Below are 22,178 nucleotides of genomic sequence, written 5' to 3'. Positions count from 1 at the left end.
GAAGGGGAAGTGTCAGGGATAGGGGTCCTGCTACCAGGCGGGCATCACTGCTTTTGATGCCGACTCCAAGTATACTACTAACACTTAGGGCATTTTTCAACAGTCCTCACCTCTTCTCTTTGCCTTACCCCAGCTGTGATTCCCATCAAAAGACACGAGTCCTTGGAGCGGCTAGGTGGTACAGTGAATAGAGCACCAAACCTGGAGTCAGGAGGCCCCAAGTTCAAATCCAGACTCAGCACTTAATACAAAAACTAGCTATGTGACCTTGGGCAAGTCACTTAACCCCAATTGCCCTGCCTTCCCCCCTCCAAAAAGCAAAAAATAAATAAATAAATAAATAAATAAAGACGTGGCATGCATGGTGCAGTGGAAACAGCCCTGGCTCTGAAGCCAAAGAACCTAGATTGAAATCTCACTTCTGACCTTTACTATCTTGTGACCTTGGATGGGTCACTAATCCTTGCTGCACCTCAGTTTCTTCATCCACAAAATAAGACTGGACTAGATCGTCTCTGAGGTCCCTCCCAGCTATAAATTCATGACCTCATACAATAATCTTATGCAGGAACAATAACCCATATTTGCCAAACTCTAAGGACAGTTCTGGTCATGTCTGGAGTGATGGAAGAGTAGAAAGTGGATGCTGAAAATTAATAGGATCTAAATGATTATTTTCTTCCCGTGATCTCCATGGCCTGCCAAGACAAAGCAGATCCCCAAACTACCTAACATTATAAAGACCAGAGGCTCCAACTGACACCAAAAAAAAAAACTGGGGGGGGTGGGAGGGGGTATGCTTACTATAATTTTCTCGATAGTATACATTGTATTTTTTATTGTAATTTTCTATAATTTCTCCTATTTGTACAAATGTACTTTAAATAAACATGATTACAAGTTATTTCAAATTATAACATCTTTCATTCTGCTAGCTCCATTTTCTTTGCTTCATGGATTAAAAAAACACACTGCATCAATTGCTGTGCCTGGGGTCTTCAAGGTATTCTTAAATTCTCATCCTTTAGACTCTAGCAAAACCCACATAAAGGCTAGCAATGGGGCTCCCTGGGGCTGGGAAAATATGAAAACTCATGCTACAGATTCCCTTAGAAGACTTCAAAATCTTAAAAACCTGAAGGAGTGGAAGTGGGGGGGTGGGTCTAAATGTCTGCTTTTCTCAAGAGGGGCCGTGAAAAGAGGGGAGTGGGCCTTCTGTGACATGAGAGAACAAGTCCTAAAAGGCCCCGTGTCAGTGAGGAACAGGATGTAGGATAACCTCAAGCTTCTGTTGTCCCTGAGAAGCCTCGTATCTTCAGAAGCTTCTTGAAGTCCAGGTACCAGTGAGGAGAAGGAGAGAGTTTTCATCGTCCTGCCGAAGCTCCTTGACTTGACTGTGCTCACAACCACTGAGAATACTCAGATGCTTACACAGAAGAGACTCTTCTGCTCATAGCATCCTTACCTGGAACGAATGGAGATAGTTGAAAATCATGGAATCCACATGCTTTAAATTGACGGTAGCCAGCACTGCAGGGGAAAAAAAAGGAGAAATGTTGCAATAATGATATTCATAATAGCTAGAATTTATATAGTGCTTTGAGGTTTACAAAGCACTTTATGTATTTTTATCTCATTTGATTACCACAATAACCCTATGTAATAGGTGCTATCCCCATTTTCACAGATGAGGAAACTGAGGCACAAAAGGTTAAGTGACTTGCCCATGGTCAAACAACTAATAGGTATCTGAGACAGGATTTGAGGCAGGGAGACTTGACTACAAGTCCATCCCTCTATCCAGATCTGCACCATCTCGATTGCTGTATAAGTTGTATTACCAAGACCACTGGGAGAAGGAATGTCATCCAGACCAAGGGAAGTCAAAATGGCCCTGGTCTCAGCCAGGAGATACAGCACCCAGCTCTTCTATATTGGCTTATCCAGAGGCATTCTAGGCCTAAGTGGAAAAAAAGGTTGTGTTCCTGAAAATCCTTGTGCTCAGCCACAGAACCCACCATGAGCAATATCCAAGGGGTGATAAAGAAACATTCATCATCAGAACCAAACTATTCTTCAACCTGCCATTAAAAGATCTGACCCACCATTCATTGTCTTTCCATAGATACATCATTTCCCCAACTACACTCTCTATTTCTGTTGATTATATGTTTGTCCAGACTCTTATTAAACAATAGGTTCCCAGAGGGCCAGGACCACATCCAGTCTTTATTCTAAATCCTGACAGTCCAGCACTTTGGGTGATAAGGCAAGCAGGCAGGTAAGACCTTGGCCACTAGCTCTATTCTCCTGATACAATGGATGAAGCAAGAAAAGCAATGATAAGGAGACAGTGTCCCCTGGTGGAGATGACGGGAAATTGCTGCTGCCTTGGAAAAGGCTGGGAAGTGCTGGGCCCTCCTGAAGAGAGATTTCTCTTCTACCTGCCTCTTGTCTTTTGGACCATAGGAAAAGGCCCAGGGGTCAATCCCTGAAGATAATGGAGTCTGCCCTCTCTCCATTGCTCCTCAGGACCTGAGCCTCTGGCAGAACTCCCCTCCTGAGTCATTCCATGGTATTCCTTTTCAAGTTGCATGCTTCCCCCCTTCCAAGGCCCCAGACAAGCTGTATTGCTAGAGATAGGCATTCTGAAAAAATGTCAACCAAAGGGAAAGAAGAAGCGACAAGTACCTGTGAATGAATGGGGATATGTGCCCACAGTTTAAAGGACTTGTCTGAAGCTCGTCTCCCCAGTGACCATGCTCTCTCAACACTCCATGGCCTGGTCCTCCCACAGAGACATTCAACATGGTCCCTACTTAGAGGGTGAAGGAAAACATAGGCCTCAAAGATGACCCCACAGTCCAGGGCTGCCAGTGTTCCTGTGACCCATGTGAAAACACAGCATCACAGGCAACAAAGGGCACGATGGGAGTCAGAGCTAGGAGGAGGGGTGATTGGCACTCAGCTGTGGCCAAGGTTAGAAAGGTCCACCAAGAAGCCTAGAGATGTGAGCAGCAGCAGACAGAGGGAAGGGCTGTGCTAAGGGGCTCCGCAGAGCTGCTCACCTGGATCTAGCTGTGCCCCCACTTTCTTCCACCCCAAACTATACCTGCTCTTCACTCCATAAGACCTCATGGTTTTGGTCCACTCACTGCTTTTCTTCTGTCACTTAGCAGCCACGTGCTTAAGACTAGCCGCTCCCACATCACCTGGTTCTTACCTGCCTCATTTCCTTCACCTGGTTTGCAAACACAGAATCAATAGCCTTTATATACTTCTGATGGCTCCCAACTCTATTGTGAGCCATTCAGGCACGGGTCAAAGGGGAATCAGGAAGGACAGAAAGAAGTATCCTGTGACCTGCAGAACAGTGTTACCTCCCTTGATGGAGTGGAGTAACGAGGACAAAGAAGCAGATGTGTGAAGGATTTCTAGATTCCCCACTTAGACCTGCCTCCCTTTGAAAGATGAAAATAGTGAAAACAGGGAAGAGCAAGGTCAAGGAAACCTCTGATGTGGGGGCTTGGCCCTGATTCTGTCACTCATCTAGACAATGAGTTCCACCAGGCCAAAGTGACTACTCGCCCCCTGTCCAACCTCATGGTCCCACCATGTCTGTACCTCCTTCCAAGTAGCCTCCGCTCAGGCCATCCTTGTTGTCTGATGTCATGAGCAGCTCAACGATCCCTCTATTCAACAGGGCCTGAAGGGAAACAAAACAAGATAAACCACCCACATACCTCCCTCCCTCCTTCCCTCTGGGGAGCAGGGAGAGCCACAAACAAAACTGTGATCCTAATAGGCAGGATGCAGAGGAGAGGCAAAGGAGATAAAGCTAAGTATCCACATCCCTACAACATAGAGAGTGAGGAGAAATTGCTACCTCGGCCGGCATCAGCCATGCTCAGCGGTGCCAAGGTGCTAATTAAGGCCCCAAATTGTTTTTGTGGGATGCTGCAGTGAAGACCTTCACTTCTGGGTCAGTGGCTGCCTTCCCTCGGCCAGCTTGGCATTCTTAAGATCAGTCAGTCACACTGAGGCAGGGGTCCTATAATCCCCTGCCTCTCGTCTCACTGGCCTGTTGATTTGACAGGGAGCAAGGTTGGTTTATATTAGAGCTAGGAAGCACAGGGATATCACTTCCTATACCCCCAAGTCCAAACCACCAGCAGCCTGGCTGCCCAACTCATGGGAAACAGTCTTCTGAGCCCCAAAGAAGCTTTTAAATATCTCTTAGGAGGAGGTCAGGACTTATTTTATTTTTCTTCCTTTCTCTTTCTTCCTTTTTTTCTTTTTTTCTTTCTTTCACTGAGTGTGCCAGGCTGGGAGCAATCACTCAAGCAGCTTATCTCAGTGACAAAAGAAAGCGTTCATCTGCCCCAATTCTAACCCTATTTAGGCAGCCCCCCCCTATCCTGAGAGGTACTGGGCTTAGTGTGAACACCTGATCATCTTTAGTCCTAATGCAGCTCACAACTCCAGAGCTCAAGTGATCCATTAGGCTCAGCCTCCCCAGTAGCAAGGATTACAGGTATGTGCTACCATTCCTGGCAATCCAGTATATCTGCAAACATGCTAAATGTTGTACTCTCTGACATTTTTCCCTTTGCCAGCACCAAGGAGAGATGAGCTTTTGTTCAATCTACCCACTTTGTCACAGTCCTTGGAAAAATGTGAATTTGTTAGTACACTGTTACTAGCAATACTCATGAAGGGAACATTGAGGCCAGAATAGTCTGGGAGGGAGAGAGGGGTAAGGATCTGATTATTTAATTATCCCCAGTAATTATTAGAATCAGAAGACAGGATTGATGAAGTAACCTCATGAAGAGAGTAAAAAGATTTCTCTAAGAGCCCACTGGTTTCCTCCCTTGAGAAAGGCAATTTCCACTTCACAACTCCCATCACCTTTTGACCAAAGGTCTGATTAAGAGGTTTAAAAAAATGCAGTGTAGATGAGAGGACAATTCTAAGACAGCACTCTGTCCAGAATCAAAACAAATTAGACCAAGAAAAATCATGCAAGGCCAGTCTGTGTTACAGATCAGAGCCTGGCAGAGCACAGTCTCCTGAGTATCCACCTAGAGAATAAACATCTGTTTTCCCATATTAAGTCCTCCTGGCTGTGGCTAGCTGCCTGTATATATAGAAAAGAATTGGGCAAGGGTTAAGAGAGAAAGGACACAGCAACCCTCCTTACACACCTGAGCCATGGGAATGCTGAGGCTCCAATTGTCAAATCTGAGGGTGCTTTTCCAGGGGATCAGTACACATGCTGAACACAAACACACAAACAGGAGAAAACAATCTCAGCTGCACACCAGGCTTATCCAGGTCCATCTCACTCGCTCCTGGCACATAAATCCTCAAGAACAATAATGTCCTTTAGTCAACTTCACACAGAGACAAAAGAATGCGTGACCTTCCCATATAAACACACTGGCTACAGGCAGCCTCTGTGTAGGGGAGATTTAGGAAGACAATTGGGAGCGGCCTAGAGTAGGATGTCAGGCAAGGTACAGGAGCTCTAAACCACGCCACAGAGCAATGAACCATCAACATGTATCAAGTATCTATTGTGTGTCAGGCACTGCGCTCAGCTGAAGGAGCCTGGCATGGCTGGGAGTGTGAAAACTGTCATCGTACATCTGAAGGGCTGTCACATGGAAAAGGGACTGTTCTGCTTGGCCTAAGAGGGCAGATGGAAGGTCTAGTGGATGGAAGGAGGCAGATTTGGGCTCATCACGAGAAAGAAAAAAGCAGAACAAAGCCTCCTAACAATTAGACTTGTGCAAAAGGGAGAGTGAGCTAGTAGTAAGTACCTAACAAATGCCTGTTGACTTGACTGGAAAATGTTCAAGCAGAAGTCAGTTGACCACTGTCCATAGAGGTCTCTGAGAGAGCACCTGTTCAGTTTCAAGCTGCACCACGTGGCTGCTGAGCTTTCTTCAGCTTTAAAATTCTGCCTGCCTCCTCTCCTCTAAAAGACCACACTTGAGGGCCCCCCCCAACTCAGAGCAGTTATGCTTCATCTCAATGTGACAACAGCAATAAGGTCCCTGTTTCTTGCAGTCTGTAATATGAAACTCAGGCAGGGTCATATGCACCCTGGTGCTGGCCCTCAGGGACATGGTGCTATGTGAGTGACTGTAGGGGGTCAGTACATCTGCAGATACAAATTGTCCCCCCTTTCATGCCTGCCTATCCCACATGACTCTTGCCCCTGTCCACCCATAGAGCTTCTGCAGGAGGTCTACCCAGTGTGCTGGGATCTTCCTCTAGATTTCCTGAGTGGAGAGAGCTGGTCTTGTAGTCAAGAAGACTTGGGCGGGAGGCCTACCTCAGATACATCCTGGCTATGAGACCCTGGGCAAATCACTTCATATCTCACTGCCCCAAGTAACTCTCTAAGACTCCAAGTTGTAGAACAGGGCAGACCTGTACCAATAGAAGGAGTTTCCTTACCAGGAAGTTCCCTACACCAGTGAAATTACAGGTCTGGACCAAAAACCAAACAGCTGTTAGGACTGTGTGTGAATGATTATTAGGACTGATTAAAGCAGTTCCCTATGCAAATAATTATCTGAGGTAATGTCCCATTTTAATGACCACTGATTTGCATATTTATTTTTGAGCTAAATTTTCCCCAAAGTGATCAATGCATAGTTTAATTCCATACACTTCAAAAATATACTCTGTGGTCTTCAAGGAGGTGGATACAGTTATCCCTTCCACATTGCAACTGTCCCCACTGTGGTTTTGATATATAGCAGGTCAGCATAAGAAATTTAATGGGAATTTTAGGGGAGTTTTGTGGAAGCTGTAGATGACACAGAGTCAATGACCAAAGACAACCCAAATTTTACAATAAGCTACTGTAAACAAACCATAAAAGCAAAAGAAAAAATTCAGACTCCTCTGGTACAAAGGAAGGGCCAAAAAATTTTACATGAATTTTCCAGATCACAGGGGGCACCACTCCCCTAATCCCCACAACTATATACCCTGCCAATGTGCACTCCTAGCAAAATAAAACCATTCTAAAGACACAAGCCTCTTGGCATATACCCACAGAGGGCAGCCCCTCCACACAATGGCTGCTGCCTGACATTCTTCAAGCTGAAGTCCTCCTTTGAAAGGTCCTATTTGATATAAGAAAGCAGAGAAGAGAGCAGAAGAACGGATGGGGCTGTGTGAGATGGTAGGTCTGAGGGGAAGCATTCCACAATACGTTATGAATAAAAAAGGAGGACCCCCCCCCAAAGACACAGGTTGCTTATGTTTGAGGGGAAGACGTTAAGACTGCTGATGTGACATCCTCAGGAAAAAAAAGGCCCAAGACTTTCTCAGTCAGGATCCTCAAAAGGGACAGGGTTCAGAAAACTACAAATGCCATTGGGTGTTTTCATCAAGAAATTCACCCAATAGAAAGAAGCAGATTATGACTACTGGGGGAGCTAGGAGCCTTCCAACTTGTTTTTTCAATGTGTTTTGGGGGAAAGAGTAAAAACAACAGACAGGCAGTGAAGAAAAAAAGTGTCCAGTGTCTAATGACTGAACACCCCATGCCTGTCCACTTTCAAAGTCCTACCTATTAAAACAAAGAGTATTAAGCTACCAAAAACCAAATAACAGGAATGGTCTCAATTGGATTGATAAAATACAACCTAGAAGCAACATCAGGGCAAGGAGAGGGCATTGGCAACCTTCACCTCCAGGATTCAAAGTTCCAAAGCACAAGTCAGTTCACACTAACGGGTCTTCACATCACAGATTTTCTGCATGGATGGGTTGATACTTATTTAAAAACCACCTCTGCCTCTCATGTGGTTTGAGGGACTCATCCCTTAACCTATATTAACCAAGCCAGTCCACTTCCCACACAACTCCCTAGCTGTCATTAAGGCTGTGATGTGGTTATAAAGAACACAGGATGGGGGAGGGAGGCCAGAGACCTGAGTTCAAAGGTCTACTTTCAAGTTCCATCACTCATTAGCCACATGACCTTTGACAAATTCACTTCATTGTTCACTTGTTAAGTGAAGAGGTACTGCAAGAAACGGAATTTTAGAGCTGAAAGAAATCTTTCAGTTCTAAGATTCCATGCAAAGCCGGAAAAATAACATTATATCATATTATATCACATCCTATCATGCTATATTATAGTAGTAATAATATATATTATATTTTTACTTATATTACCTACTTCAAGGTTTGCAAGGTACTTCCCTCACCACAACCCAGTGAGGTGGGTAGTACAAATATCATGAGTCCCATTTTAATGATGAGGAAATGAAGGCTCAGTGAGATTAAGTTACTTCCTTACAATCATACAGCTGATAACTATCAGAGCCAGGTGTCCTGACTCCAGGACTCTTTTCACTAGACCAAGATGAAGAAGCCGCCTCATCCTGGCTTCTCAATTATCAAATGAAGGATTCAAGTTTAATCTGGAGCTTAGCCAGTTAAAGCATTAGAAGCTGGCCAAGGAGAAAAGGCCAGATTCAACTAAAAGATCACCTTGGTAGCCAGTGGCCCCAAGTCAGCCTTCCAGAGCAGTTTATATTTGAAACGAGGGCAAACAAAGAGGGCCAAATCACAACCAATTTTAGTGAAAGAGAAAAGAACAGAATTAAGATTCACCTGGACATGAAAAGGCTAAGTAGCTCGATTATTGATAGATAAACATAATTTAGTCTTCAATTTAGATGAGGAATTTGGCATGCAGGACTTACTGTAGAATTTCTGTAGAAAAATTACTGTAGAAAATAGGGCAAAAAGAAGAGGCCTTAAGTCTGGACTGGTTCCTCTGTAATATTACCTGAAGCTAGAGAAGCACAGTATAGAAAGAGCCTGGTCCTGGAGTCAGGGAACCTGGACTCAAACAGTACTTCTGACACTCCCCATCTGAGGGATGTTGGGTAAGTCACTTAACCACCTTGGGTCTCAGCTATAAAATAAAGGGACTGGGCTACGTGACTTCTGAGACCCCTCCCAGGCCTGAATATTTATCCATTTGAGTTAGATAAGTAATTCCATTGGCAAGACACAATGGCGACTACTCATGGCTGTACCAGGAGGGGGCTAGAAGTAGTTGGCCATCCACTTAGCAGAGGTGTCTGCTAAAATTCACATGTTGGCACACACTCTAATTTTCCTCCCTCCTTTCTTCACCATGGTAATCACTACCCCTCCCCACCTTGCCAGGCCAAGAGTTGGCCAAAGAAAATGAAGAATCCCCAGATGTTGTTATACCCTTGTGTCTGGAGGTACTGTTTGGGTAAGAATGATTTAGGCCACACTTTCCAGGAACTGCTGTAGAAATTGGCACCTTGGCCACAGGAGTGTCTACGAGAAGCCTCTCCCCTGATCCCCTTTTCACCTCCTGAATTTATAAACCTCAGTCTCAAGCAGCTTCAGGGAAGCAAAGGTTTTAGTTTCCTCCCCCACCCCCAACACAGACGCATCTCCCCAGACACCAAGGGAATCAAGTGTAAGCAGAAGGCAAGGTCCCTGAAGCAGTTCCGGGCTCGTAGCTCATGCCAAGGAGACTTGTCTCTCCCTACAGCAGAGTAATAAGATAAACAACTCCCTGCAATCACAAGGCCCCAGAGACCATCGTGGAGAGACGTGTGAAAATGTGTAGGAGAGTCATTGGGCCTGTCTGTGATTTTGCTGTCTTGTACCTTGTAGGTACTCATTTGACACCTATGGAACAAAGAAAGACTAACTCAGAGAAGGGGTTGGGGAAAGGGCAAGTGGCTGCAAGGGAATCCCTCTGCACTTGACAAAGAGGCTCAGAAGCAGGCAGCTTCCCTTCCCAGGGCTGGGGCAAGGAGAGTATCCTCCCCTCACAGAGAGACCCCATTTGCTACACAGACCCCATGGGGAGAGAGCAAAGGAGGGAGGGAAAAAGGACTGAAGAAGGGATGTGAGCTGTGGAAAAGGATGAACTCAAAGCGAGGGGTGTGGGATCACAAGCTTCTGCCAGCAGCGAAAGCATTAACTGGATCCAGAAAAAGAAGTCTCTATCTAGGTGGGGACGGTCTGCTCATTACAAGAGCGATGTCACCAGAGAGAAACAAGCGTCAAAGAAATTCCAGTTATGGTAAATTAAATGGGGATCCTTCTCTAGGTCAGCTGCTACAATCTACCCACCAACACGCTCCATGGCCTTCGAAGCCAGGTCCTCATCTGTCTGTATATTCTGTTGGAGGGAAGGAAGAGTCTTCCAGGAAGCTTGCCCCCAATTAGTCCTACTCAATCCTGTTACCTCAGCTATCTGTGAGTTCACTGTGCCTCAGTGACAGATCTTTCCCTTGCCTGCATGCTGTATCCCTATGCCTGCATGTATCATTTTCAGTTGTATCTGACTCTTCATGACCCTTTTTGGGGTTTTCTTGGCAAAGACCCTGGAGTGGTTTGCCATTTCCTTCTCCAGCTCATTTTACAGATGAGGAAACTAAAGCTAACAAAGTGAAGTGACTTGCCCAGAGTCACACATCTAGTAAATGTCTGAGGCCAGATTTGAATCCAGTTCTTCCTGACTCCAGGCCTGGCACTCTATCCACTGTGCCACCTAGCTACCCCATATGCTGCCAGGGAACTTCCTAAATGTTTTCCTTTGTTCCTGTTCTACCTCCCCAGCTAGAGTATAAGCATCTCAAACATCTCATCAGGTGTCTCCTCTACTTAAAAAAAAAAATCTTCCTTACTTTCCTACTGCCTACAGAGCAAAGTTTATATTCCTTTGGCTTACTTCAAGCCCCACTACAATGTGGCACCAATCTACCTTTCCATCCATTTCTCATCCTATCCCCCTCCCCATACTAGACACTCCACTAAAACTGGATTACTCAATGTCTCCCTTATAGGCTGTGTGAGTTTTCCAACATCTGTGTCTTTGATCACATTGTCTCCTATTCCTAAAATATCACAGGACCATAGAATTAGAGCTGGAAGAGATCTAAGATTACCTAATCCAAACCTCATTTTATATATGAGGAAACTGAGGCCCAGAGAAATGAATGACCCAAGGTCACATAGGAAGTAAGTGGCAGAGCTGGGCCATGAGTCCTGATATTCAGCACACTTTCCCCTGCACTTGGCTGCAGCAACCTCCCCTCCCCCCATTCCCTTTTACCTCTTGAATTTATAACCCTCCTTTAAAGACCAGTCCAAAGGCCCCCTCCCTCAAGAAGCCTTCCCTGCTCCTCCCAGACAACAATAAACTGTTCTCCCTCAGACCTCACCCCCACCAAATAAAACCACTTCATTTTATACCTAAAGTCCTTATCATATGCCATAGTTACCTTTAAGTGCTATTCTAATATCCATAAAAGGAGAAAAAAACTACATCTGGAGTTTATGGAAATATAGACCTGTTAAGAGTGGGGTCGCTATTTTTATCTAAACTTGACCACAAAGTGACCTGTAAAGAGTAGGCAAAAGAAGGGCTAGGGCAGCATTTTTGGTTTCTATTCTATCTCTTCTCTCCACATATCTCTAGTTTCCACTAAAAGACAATTAGTAACTGATGCTTAGCACATGCCGCTGATAAATGACTATTACTATTGCTATTACAATCAAAGGGGGACAAGGGGCCTGGGGCCCAGGACACCCCTTGCACTAGAATCTCGGCCCCCCAGCTCCTCAATAAGAACTGATTCCATTTCCTGTTCAGCTAAGCTAGGATGAATTTATCTCCAAGAAGTAGCAGAGACTTCTGTGGTTATGAAGGATGATGGGACAGAAAAGAAACTTTGGGAGACCGCAAAGACCAAGTGATGCAGCTCTTACCGTCTTGATGTAGGGCATATAATTTGGGTCCTTGTCGTAGGAGCCATATTCATTCTCCACCTGCACAGCGATGATGGGCCCTCCATGTTTGTACTGAGAAGGGAGGAAATGGGCATTAGCACTGAGGCCTGCTACATGGAAAGGATGGGGTAGGCCCTCTAATGATATCACTCCACTCCCACAGTAGCCTCTTCTCCAAATCACATCATGCGCTGCAGTCTGACTCTGCCCCCCCCCCCAAATCCCACCTCCCCTGGCTCTATCTGGGCCCAGCAACTTCCTGGTCTATGATTCCAAAAGGAATCATGGTGTCGCATAAACACTAGCTGTGCCCGTAGGAACAATCACTCAGCCTCACAGAGACTCTTTCCTCATCTGTAAAATAAGATGGGCACTCTGACTTCCCAGGGTGGCTGTTAATGAAGCGCTTTGTGAAACTCAACAATGCATTAATCTGTATCATTACTCTAAGCCTTGCTCCCCACCAATAATGCTTACTCATGATCTATGTGGGATGTGGAGGTATCTGGATACATACAGAACAGTGATTTTCATCACTGTCTGCAGGTCCTGTCCCTGATCATCAATATCAGTACTGTTAAGCTTGGAGAGTAAACCTAGCTTTGGTTTGGTGACATCTGGAAATACCAAGGGATGCCCTGACATTCTCAAAAGAAAACTAAGCCAATTCACTTTGATTTAAACAGAAGAGTTGCCATACAAGAGTTATTTTGGAAGGATATCACAACAAAAAGATGGGAAATCACAGACTTACAGGCCAGGATGTATACATGTGTACATGTGTGTGTGTGTGCTCACGTGCGTTTCCACACACACGCACGTGTGCATGCACACTCATGCTTCTCTTGTACAGGATTTTGTTGTGTGCAATTAGGAGCCCAATAAAGGCTTTCTGTAGATCATCAAAGCATTCACTAATCATCCATCTGCATGTGATGAAAGACTCTATAAAGTCCATAAATACATGAGTCCTGACTCAGCATCTAATGATCTCAGCCAACACCATGATGCAGATATTCTGAAGGAGGGGTAGCAAACATGTGCCCAAGTACTCACACCCTGTATAGGCAAATGGAGAAGAGTCTTCCACAATGGTGCATGAAGAGAATCCTGGGAATCAGATGGTGGGGCAAGAAACCTGCTGCCCCAAAGAGGAAGAAATGGAACCAAAGTCTGAGCTATGGCTTGTGTGTTTTTCAATAGCATCTGGGCTCAAGGACTTAATAAGACTTACTTATTTCCCTGGGAATGAAAGGTGGAGAAGGGGATATGGGGGCATTTGACTTACCTGCAGTGGAACCACCCTGGGAATCAGATGATTAAAATAACGATCCACAGCTTTAATGAAGCCCTTGTATGTTGTTCTCAGCTCCATGTGGGAATCTTGGAGTAGCCAGCTAGGAGCGAAAAGAGGAGAGGTTCAGTGCCAGAAAAATGGGGTGGGGACTAATTAAGGGATGAAACTATAAAGACCAGAGCTGACCCAATTCACACAGCTCTAAAACAGCCACCAACTCCAGAGGCACAAGCCACCAGAGCTTAGATGGCAAACATCTCAAGCCTTCACTCATGACTGTTCCCTGGTAGAGGGCACAGGCAGGAATTCAGCACAGACTCCCTACATTTGCTGCAGGTCAGGAGGCCAGCCAGAAGCAGAAAAGCACCTCACCACAAGGAGCTCTACATAACTTGGGGATCAGCCTCCTAGAGACTTCTACCCACAATTCTCCCAGTTTACAGGCAGTCCAAGCCAAATTGTTCAAGGGTCTTCTAGGAGAAGAAAATCTAGCAGGACTCAACCTGTATCTCTTTCCTTTTGTCACCCATGAAAATGAACTTGACATCAGAATGGGACAAGCGGTCCACTTTTCTGACTCAAAAATCAGTCACTCTCCACTCTAATGGAGACTGGGTGCTAACAGACAACTAAGCTTCATCGACCTAGTGAACAGAGCAACCCTCAGCATGTGAGGGAGACTGGGGCACAAGATGGGCACATATTTCATACCATCCTCCCTATGATCCCAAAGCTCCACAATGATAACCAGCTAACCAAGGGCAAGAAATAAAGTCCGGTCTACAAACTCGAGCACCTCACCCTCTCTCTTACATCTAGGGAAACAATGCTTATTCTGCAAGTGTTGTCTGTGTTTCTAAAGTCCCGATGCCAGTTTGGAAATCACAAGCAGAGCCCCAAAGTGATCAGCTAGTGTATAATCAAGGGCACAGAGAAGGTGGCAACTTTCTCCAATCTAAACATTCATTTAAAGCCCCCCCCATTCACCCTTGAATCAAACTGGACCTGTATCATACACATCTGGCTTCTGGAACTGGTCCTGATTTCCTAAAAACTCTTCCATAGCAAGACCCTGCCTTTTTGCCTTTTGCCCGATCCTGACCCTCTTTGGGGCTGTGCGTGTGTGTGTATGTGTTATATGAGTGGAGGGTGTGGTGTGTGCACACATGCGCATTTATGCTGCTTTTCCTATGTCACGTCCCAATGTAAGCACGTAAGAGAACACAGAGATCGCAGTGCCAAAGGTACTTGCCGCTGTCTTAACATTCCTTAATCCCCTCCTGCTGCTATTACCCCAGCTCAATTCAAGCTTAAGTTACCCCTTCCTTCTTTTATTCATGGCCTTTCCAGTCTATGGCTCATACCATGACAACAAAGGAAGACCCGAAATGCATAAAAACCCCAAACTCCTCATATTCATGATGCCCTTTGTGCCCTTCAAAGCACTCACACATTTTCTCTCCTATTTTATCCTAAACACCAGGGAAAGTGAGATGCAGAGAATTCGAGCCTGCTGTTAGCAGCACAAGCACTTTGTTGAGGCAGGAAATACTGGAGGTGCCCTATCTTGCCAACTCCTCCTTGGCACACTACAGAAAAGTCTTACGGAAATTCCACCTGGATGACACCCATTGCTATGTCTACAGTTTGAAGGGTTCATAGTATTTTTAATGTAAAGAGGAAAATAAGCTCCAAAACAAAGTGCATGCTTCTGTGGTTTATATTTTGGAGCATGTGGAATCCCTGTCCCATACCACTCACTTTGACTTTACCTGGGCAAGCCCCCGAGGTCCCACTCGCTGCAGATGTAGGGTCCAGGGCGCAGAATGACCCATAACCCAATATCTGCTGCCATCTGGATGAAGGCCCTAAAGAGGACGACAATGTCAGTGCCACTTAATAAAGCCCAAAGCAGAGGCAAGAATATGAGGTCTTAATTAGCAACCCTGGATCACTGCACTGCTCAGGTACTCTCCAGACCAAAGTTCTTTTCCCTCAGTTTGGAAGTCTGGGGAGAGCAAAGAGCTTAGTCCTGATTAAAGAAGAGATTGGAGCAGCTGTTACCCAGAAGGAAAGTGAATTCACCCTAAGATGCAACAGCCCTTCCCCTCCTCCTCCCCAGCCCCCTCTCACAGAGTCAGAGGGATTCCCATCTGCCCTCGTCAGTAAGTCTGCCTGGGTCCTCTGGGATACAGGGAAGGAGGAGTTTAGAGAGATAGCTCACCCCAGCTTTGCCTTGTCTTACAGGCTTTGCTAACCAAGGGCATGGGAATTGTCACAACACAGGTGGCAGGTTTCATACTGCTGACTAAACCTGCACAACCCAGGACTTTTAAGCAGCTTCTCAAGATTAAGGCAGGGGAGGGGAGGACTGACCACAGAAGCTAGGTCATAGCCCTGCTGGGAGAAATCAGCTTATCTAATGGAAAGAATCTGGCTCTGAGTACAGGGGACAGTGCTCCTAGCATTTTAGAACCTGGACCCCAGAATTTTGGTTTCCAAGAATAAAGATCAGATTTCCCCCTTCAACCTTCCTCCTCCCGTTTACAGTGTCCATCTCCCAACCTCCCCATAATGGAATAACTTGGTCCTTAAGACATACTCTAGGTCCAGGTTCCCACTGAAGTTAAACTTTCCTCTTTCTGGCTCATGGAGATTCCAGGGAATGTACCTGCAACCAAAAGAAGAAGAGACAAACAAAATTCAGCTCACGGCACCTGTCTCTAAGCAGCCTTCTCCACCCTGAGCTCTGGGATCAGACACTGGGAATGCTCCACTTCTGTTAAAAGCCTTTGGTGATATACCCGAGGGATCCTCTCCAGCCTCTTCCTGACACCCAATTGAGGCTGCCAGCATTTAAACTGAATCAGAAGAACTGCCAAGCCGAGTGTGAAGCCTGCTGTCTTGACACATCTCTGAGTGTGCTCAAAAGCCAATAGCAATGATTTGGGGATTTACCCTCATTTTGGATCACCCATAGCTCTGATCCGTTCCATTATGGAAACAGATGCTATCTGTGATTTCACTGATATATGGAACTCCTGGTAAGGAAACTCCCTCTACCAACACAGACTGGTAACAATTCTATAACATACAGTCTTAGGGAGCTGCCCTGGACACTGAGAGGCCAAGAGACTTGCCTAGAGAAGCAGGGCTATTATGCCTCAGGCCCAGCTGCACTGCCTACCTGACCCATCAGACTCAGTCACAAAACTTTATAGTCACAGCTGACATGTAGGATTTACACAAGAATCATGTGTTCTATGGGCTATTATTGTGTTTTTATCTTTGTGAAGGAGCCCACTGGACCATGTCAAATTCATAGTTCAATCTGACCTCTAGGTTTCCATGTGCCTTCCTTACATCCAAGGACCTGAACAGCTGTGGTGGTAAAGGGCCCACAGCATTCCCATTTTCATTATAGCTCCACTTTCCCCCCACCACATCAAATGCCATCTTAGCTAGATATCTGCCTCTTTCCCTTTCATAGCTGAATCACAGTTCAAGGTTGAACAAGGGTTTTCCTTTACAAGGTAAATTTGCAATTTATCTAATGGGTACAAAGAATCATATATCTGGCCTGCAACAAGTACATTAATTTCTGCTAGATTCATCCTGAATTTCAAAGGGTCCATAAAGCCAGGCCCCTACACCACATGGGTCATATTTCTTCCTCCCAAGTTGACAGTTAAACAGCCTTCTTCCTGCCAAGATACCACACACCCTTGGCTCAGCTAACACTTTCCAGCAAGAACCAGCGTCAGCCAGTCCAGCCCCCTACAGGGTGCTACCTATGTTCTCATTATGTCCAAAATACACCACAAATATCATTCCATCACAACTTTATCTTCCTCACTGGTCTGAAAGTTCCCCAAAAGCAACATGTTCTCTCCCAACAACCTGGGTGCTTCCTTTAGGACAGGGACTCTTTCCCCTCTTTGTCTCTCTCCTGTCATCCACGCCCAGCCGTGCCCTGCTTCTCCCCCTCCCAATACCAGTCTTTGTAGATAACAAGGCATAGGATCTGAGGAGAGCTAAGGAGACTTAATACTTACGTAGTGAGGGTGTTTAATCCACAGGCCTTCAGCTTCAGCAATCGATCTCTCCAATATTCTCTGGGTACTCGAAAGTAGTGTATAGAGCCCCCAAAAATCTGGAATTGGGAGCCTTCCAGCAAGAAGTCTGGGCCCTCAGCCTGCAGTCCCAAATGCCGGTTCCAACGCCGTATAGGGACCAGATTACTCCAGTTAAACCTCCAGTCAGAGGGGAAAGGGAGCTTGTAAATCTTCTGAATTCAAGCAACAGACACATTCATTGCTTTTTCTCCAAAAGCCTTCTACAATATGCACATGGGGCTTCCCCCCCCCCCACCTCAAAAAAAGAAAAATCCCTCTTTCCCTCAGTAAGACCTGGAAGGAAGCCTTCCTCAGCTCCACTCACACACATGTGTGCCTGGTGCCTGTGGAAGAGCAAGCTGACAAGGGGGAAGGCAGGAAGATGAGAGACATAATTCTCACTGGGAAAGCCACTGTACTAAAAGGAGAAAGGATGGAGTGGGAGTCATGCTGAAAACAGGAAGGCAGGGGCCAGACAGCTCAGAGGGAGGCTAGGCTGTTGGCTAGAGACAACGGAGAAAGCAAGCAGGAGGGTTCCTGCCACGGAGATGTGAGCCCCTAGGCTACTGCTCAGTACAATACCTCGGAGCCACCTTACTCCCACAGTTGTCCAACTTAAGGGGCAGGTACCTGGAAAAGGGCAGCTGGGTTAGAAACAGCATCTGTTACTGAATCACCAAATGTTTAGCTCCTACTTCTTCTCTTAAGATCAACTGTCAGCCAAGAAACTTTGTAAGCCAGAGACCTAGTCCTAGGAGAGGAGCTAGAAGCCCGTGATCTTAAAGTCAGAATTGCCTCTACATACCCTCAGCTAAAATCATAGCCCTATGATCTCTTGGGCTGCAGAATGAGGGGTTGGTACAATCAGGCCCCAGCCCACCTCTCAAATCTTGCAATGATTTATGATAGCTTCAGGCATCTGTGATTTCCTTAGTGTAGCGACTCATCCTCCCAATACAGATTGTGACCCCTCTAGATCTGAGGGAATTTTCTTCCAGAGTTATTATAATTAATAACTCACCACCTGGTAATGAGCTTTTTCATGTTTAGATTAGTTAACCCTAACATGCCAATTTATAAATAACGTATAGTCGTATAATACTTTATAGTAATAAAGTACTTCATTGACTGTCTCAATTGCTTCTTGTAAGTTTCTGAAGTAGAAAGAGCAAAAATTATTATCTCCATTTTATTGACGAAGAAAAATAAGGCTCAGAGATGTAACATGACTTTTTAACATCAAACAGTTACCAATTATCACAGCCAGGAACTGAATCCAGGTATCCTGAATTCAAGCCCATACCCTGCCTACTTCTATCTAAACTCTCCCCAGCCACCAAACCAGTCATCTGCCAGACAAACAGTAAGCACTTTGCTGTCTGCACCTTTGTTCACACTGCTCCCTTTGCCTGGAATGTCTTCTCTTCTCTGGCTATGAAAATCCTACCTATATCTCCAGGTATAGCTCAAGTTTCACCTCTGTGAAATGTTTTCCGATTGTCTAAGTTCCCACTGCTAAATTCTTAGAGAAGATTAATTCAAGACTGTGGGGGGAAAGGACTAAAGGGCAGAGGCTCCTCACATACCCTCTTGAAAATGATAACAGGAACACTAAAGAGAAGAAAAGTGGCTAAGACCCAACAAAATAAAAGAAAAACCATCAAAACAAATTTTAAGTGAGCAAAACATAGTACAGATACAATTTTTAAAACCACAAGTGAATAAATTAATCAGCAAAACTCCCAGAAGCAAAGCAGACATAAAAATAAACCACCTATGGTCTATCAAGAGATATCCTCAAATGGGTGACACATTCAAAGAAATGAGACATTTATTGACACTAAAAGGAATGATCACAAGACTAAAATAAAAGGAAGAGTTTTTTTTTAGAAAACTTCTGAAGGAAAAAAAGGTACAATTAAAAAATGCTAAAAAGTATCCACAGTAAATAATAAAAAGGCCTATATTGAAACTACAATGAAAAAAATCTATAGAAACAACCAATATATGACAATGGAAAACAGAATTCCATAAATATGAAGCACAGCTAAAAATAATTTAGGAGCTCCCAAAATAATAATAATTATTATCTACCTAGAAGACACAAAGATTGAAATAGCAACTTTAGAATTACTCATTCTCCAGAAAATTTAGTAAAACAAAAGGAAATTATGAAAAAAAAGTTTCATATAATTTATAAAAACAATGAAGAAATACAATTAGAAAGAATCCACAGAACTCTGACAAGGAAAAATCTAAGATTTAACATTCCTGAAGACATCATAGTTAAATTCTGGCATTACAGAATAGGAATAGGAAAAAAATACTTCAAAAGCTGCCAGAAGAAATGAATTTATCAAGAGATTCACACACACACACACACACACACACACACACACACGCGTGCGCGCTTGTTCAATTTCTACTTTTCTTCTGATGGTTTTTGAAGTACTTTGGAATAGATGTAGGTAGGTAGCTCAGTGGATACAGTAACTGGGCCTGGACCCAGGAAGACCTGAGTTCAAATTTGACCTTAGACACTTACTAGTTGTGTGATCCTACACAAGTCACTTGTCATGTATTTGCCTCAGTTTCTTCAAGTATAAAATAGGAATAACAATAGCACCTACTCCTAGAATTGTTATAAGGACTGAGTGGGTAAATATTTGTTAAGTGCTTATTAGCACAGTGTCTAGTATACAGTAGGCACCATATAATGTCATGGAATGTTACACTAGACTGAGAAACTGCTTGTGCAGCTGGGAACCTTCTTCATGGTAGTTCCCAAAGGGAAAAAATAACGCTTTTGCCATCTTAATTATTCATGATTTCTCCTCCCCTGCCACTCCTATTTAGATGGAGATTTCTAATTCTCCTTCCCAATTTGTCACAATTTCATAAATATGCAAGCTTCTGTTTGGACTGTGAACTCTGTGCCCTGGCTGGAGTTCTGCATGCATGCTCATTGCTCTTGTAATAAATCTAGTTGCAACTCAACATCTCATGGACTTGTGATATTGTTCTTGGTTAACAGTAAATGCTATCTAATATTAGTATTTTGACAGGTACCAAGAAAAAATAGGATCACAGCAACCTTTTAAAGAACAAGAAATGGCTAGAGAAATTGGAATATAACATTTACAAAACTAATAGGGATAGAGCCATCACCCTGTCATTTTCTACCCAGAAAAAAACACGGAATACTCTATGAAACCATGTATCTTAGAAGTGGATATTGTGAAAATTTACAGCAGCACCATCTTCAAGAAAGTTTTCCAACAACAAACAAGACTTTAAGCCAAAAAAATAAGTAGTTAGAAAACTCCAAGTCAAGATAAACTAGTTACACCAAAGTCTTCAGAGCCCAGGATTAGCTAAACCTTTGCCAAACACTTGAAAACATTATTTCAAAGACAGGAAAGAGAAACAAAAGTAAAGAGAAGGAAAAGGGCAGGAAAATCCCAAATTCCTGTCTTAATAAAAGGGGAATCCAAATTAAAGAAACCTTCATAATAGTTACTAATAATAAGGAATCTTTATTTAGAGTGATCCTATTAAGTTTGGCTTAATAATAGAATTTTTTTAAAAATAGGGTTTATTCCTATCTAATAGAATGACTGAAGAAAAGACAAATCTAAGAATTCTAATGCTAAATTTAAAATATTTAACTTTTCAATAAAACCCCAAAAAGTAACAGAATAGATTAGACAGTGCTTATAGAAATCCAGAAATATCTAAATAGATTCAAAATAAATGGACAGTCTAAAATTTCCCAGGCTAATGCCAAATCTTGAAAAGTGTATTGGAATAATACTAATGATGCTGGACCAAGCTGAACTTCCTTTGGACTCCCGACCATGGGCTCTGATTAGAAAGCCTTGACATTTTCCAACCACCTGAAAACCATACCAAATGCTCGTTCCCTATACACATCTCTTCCAACTTTTGCTCTCTCATGAGTGCAGTCTTCCCCCTTTAGAATATAAACTTCTTAAAGGCAGGGGCTATCTTGTTTGCATGTATCTGTACCCCCAGCACTTACCACAGGACCAGGCACACAATAAATGCTTAATAAATGCTTTTTCACTCATTCAAAGAGTGAAAGCAAGGATGTTATAATATGTTTTCTAGAAAATAAGAGTATATCAATCTTAAATAAGCATGTACTAATAATTCTGCAGCAAAAGAAAACCTTCCACCTTTACAAGAAGAAAAACCATCACTAATTGGAAATTTTAACATCCCACCATTAAACAAATTAAATTTAATAAATACATATACTTAATGAAAAAAGCATCTTTTCACCCATGTTCATGTAAGAAAAAAAATTAAAAATAATCAATAGCTCAGCCAAGAAGGAGATAAAGGCAAATATAAAAAGCAGTAATTATTTATGCTATAATTATAGGCCATAATGCAATGAAAGGTACTAGAGAATAATGATGCAAAGAATAAAGGTATAAGAAAATTTTTTAAAAGATAGTAAATAACAACTAGATAAAGAGGAAATTATAAAAACAGTAGATATATATTAAAAGCAATGACAAGAGAGATTCTTCAATGCATCTGTGATCTCCTCCATGTGATTATTTCCTCTAGCCATATAGACTGCAGCCTATTGGTCCATGCTCTCTCCTCCACCAAGGGTACAAACCAACATGATAATGGCCTTCTCTCAGATCTCTTGACATTTCCTCAGTAACAATGGAGCACACATGCTGCCCATCAATTATTTCTTGCTGTGTGACTGGCCTATTTTTTTTTAAATTCCCTAACATATCTCCCTGATGACATCCTTAATGATGCTTCTCCTACACAAGTCTTCTTTGCTTGCTTATGCCCACCACACACTCCTATTACCTTTTAGATGACACTCAACTTTTGTTTTTTGGATATTATTCTAAAATTCACAGCCATAAAGCACCAGTAGAAAAATACTGTTA

The 22,178-nt window shown here is 43.6% G+C and overlaps 1 protein-coding gene across 1 annotated transcript in view; it reads right to left on the bottom strand.

Annotated features, from left to right (window-relative positions):
- Window positions 1-22,178, bottom strand: part of LOC138155460 (beta-galactosidase-1-like protein 2) — a 54,978-nt gene that overhangs the window by 23,050 nt on the left and 9,750 nt on the right. Inside the window, exons 2-8 of the mRNA XM_069080713.1 lie at window positions 17,176-17,373; window positions 15,723-15,791; window positions 14,893-14,988; window positions 13,112-13,220; window positions 11,803-11,895; window positions 3,625-3,706; window positions 1,466-1,530 (exon numbers count right to left, since the gene is read on the bottom strand). Coding sequence (XP_068936814.1) covers window positions 1,466-1,530; window positions 3,625-3,706; window positions 11,803-11,895; window positions 13,112-13,220; window positions 14,893-14,988; window positions 15,723-15,791; window positions 17,176-17,373 — 712 coding nt within the window. The remainder of the gene's footprint in view (window positions 1-1,465; window positions 1,531-3,624; window positions 3,707-11,802; window positions 11,896-13,111; window positions 13,221-14,892; window positions 14,989-15,722; window positions 15,792-17,175; window positions 17,374-22,178) is intronic.

This window comes from Petaurus breviceps, unplaced genomic scaffold (assembly GCF_028583685.1).
Source record: "Petaurus breviceps papuanus isolate PSGF00001 unplaced genomic scaffold, PetGlider_PUasm1.0 91133, whole genome shotgun sequence".
NCBI lineage: Eukaryota > Metazoa > Chordata > Mammalia > Diprotodontia > Petauridae > Petaurus > Petaurus breviceps.
This window is presented reverse-complemented; position numbering and strand designations above follow the sequence as displayed.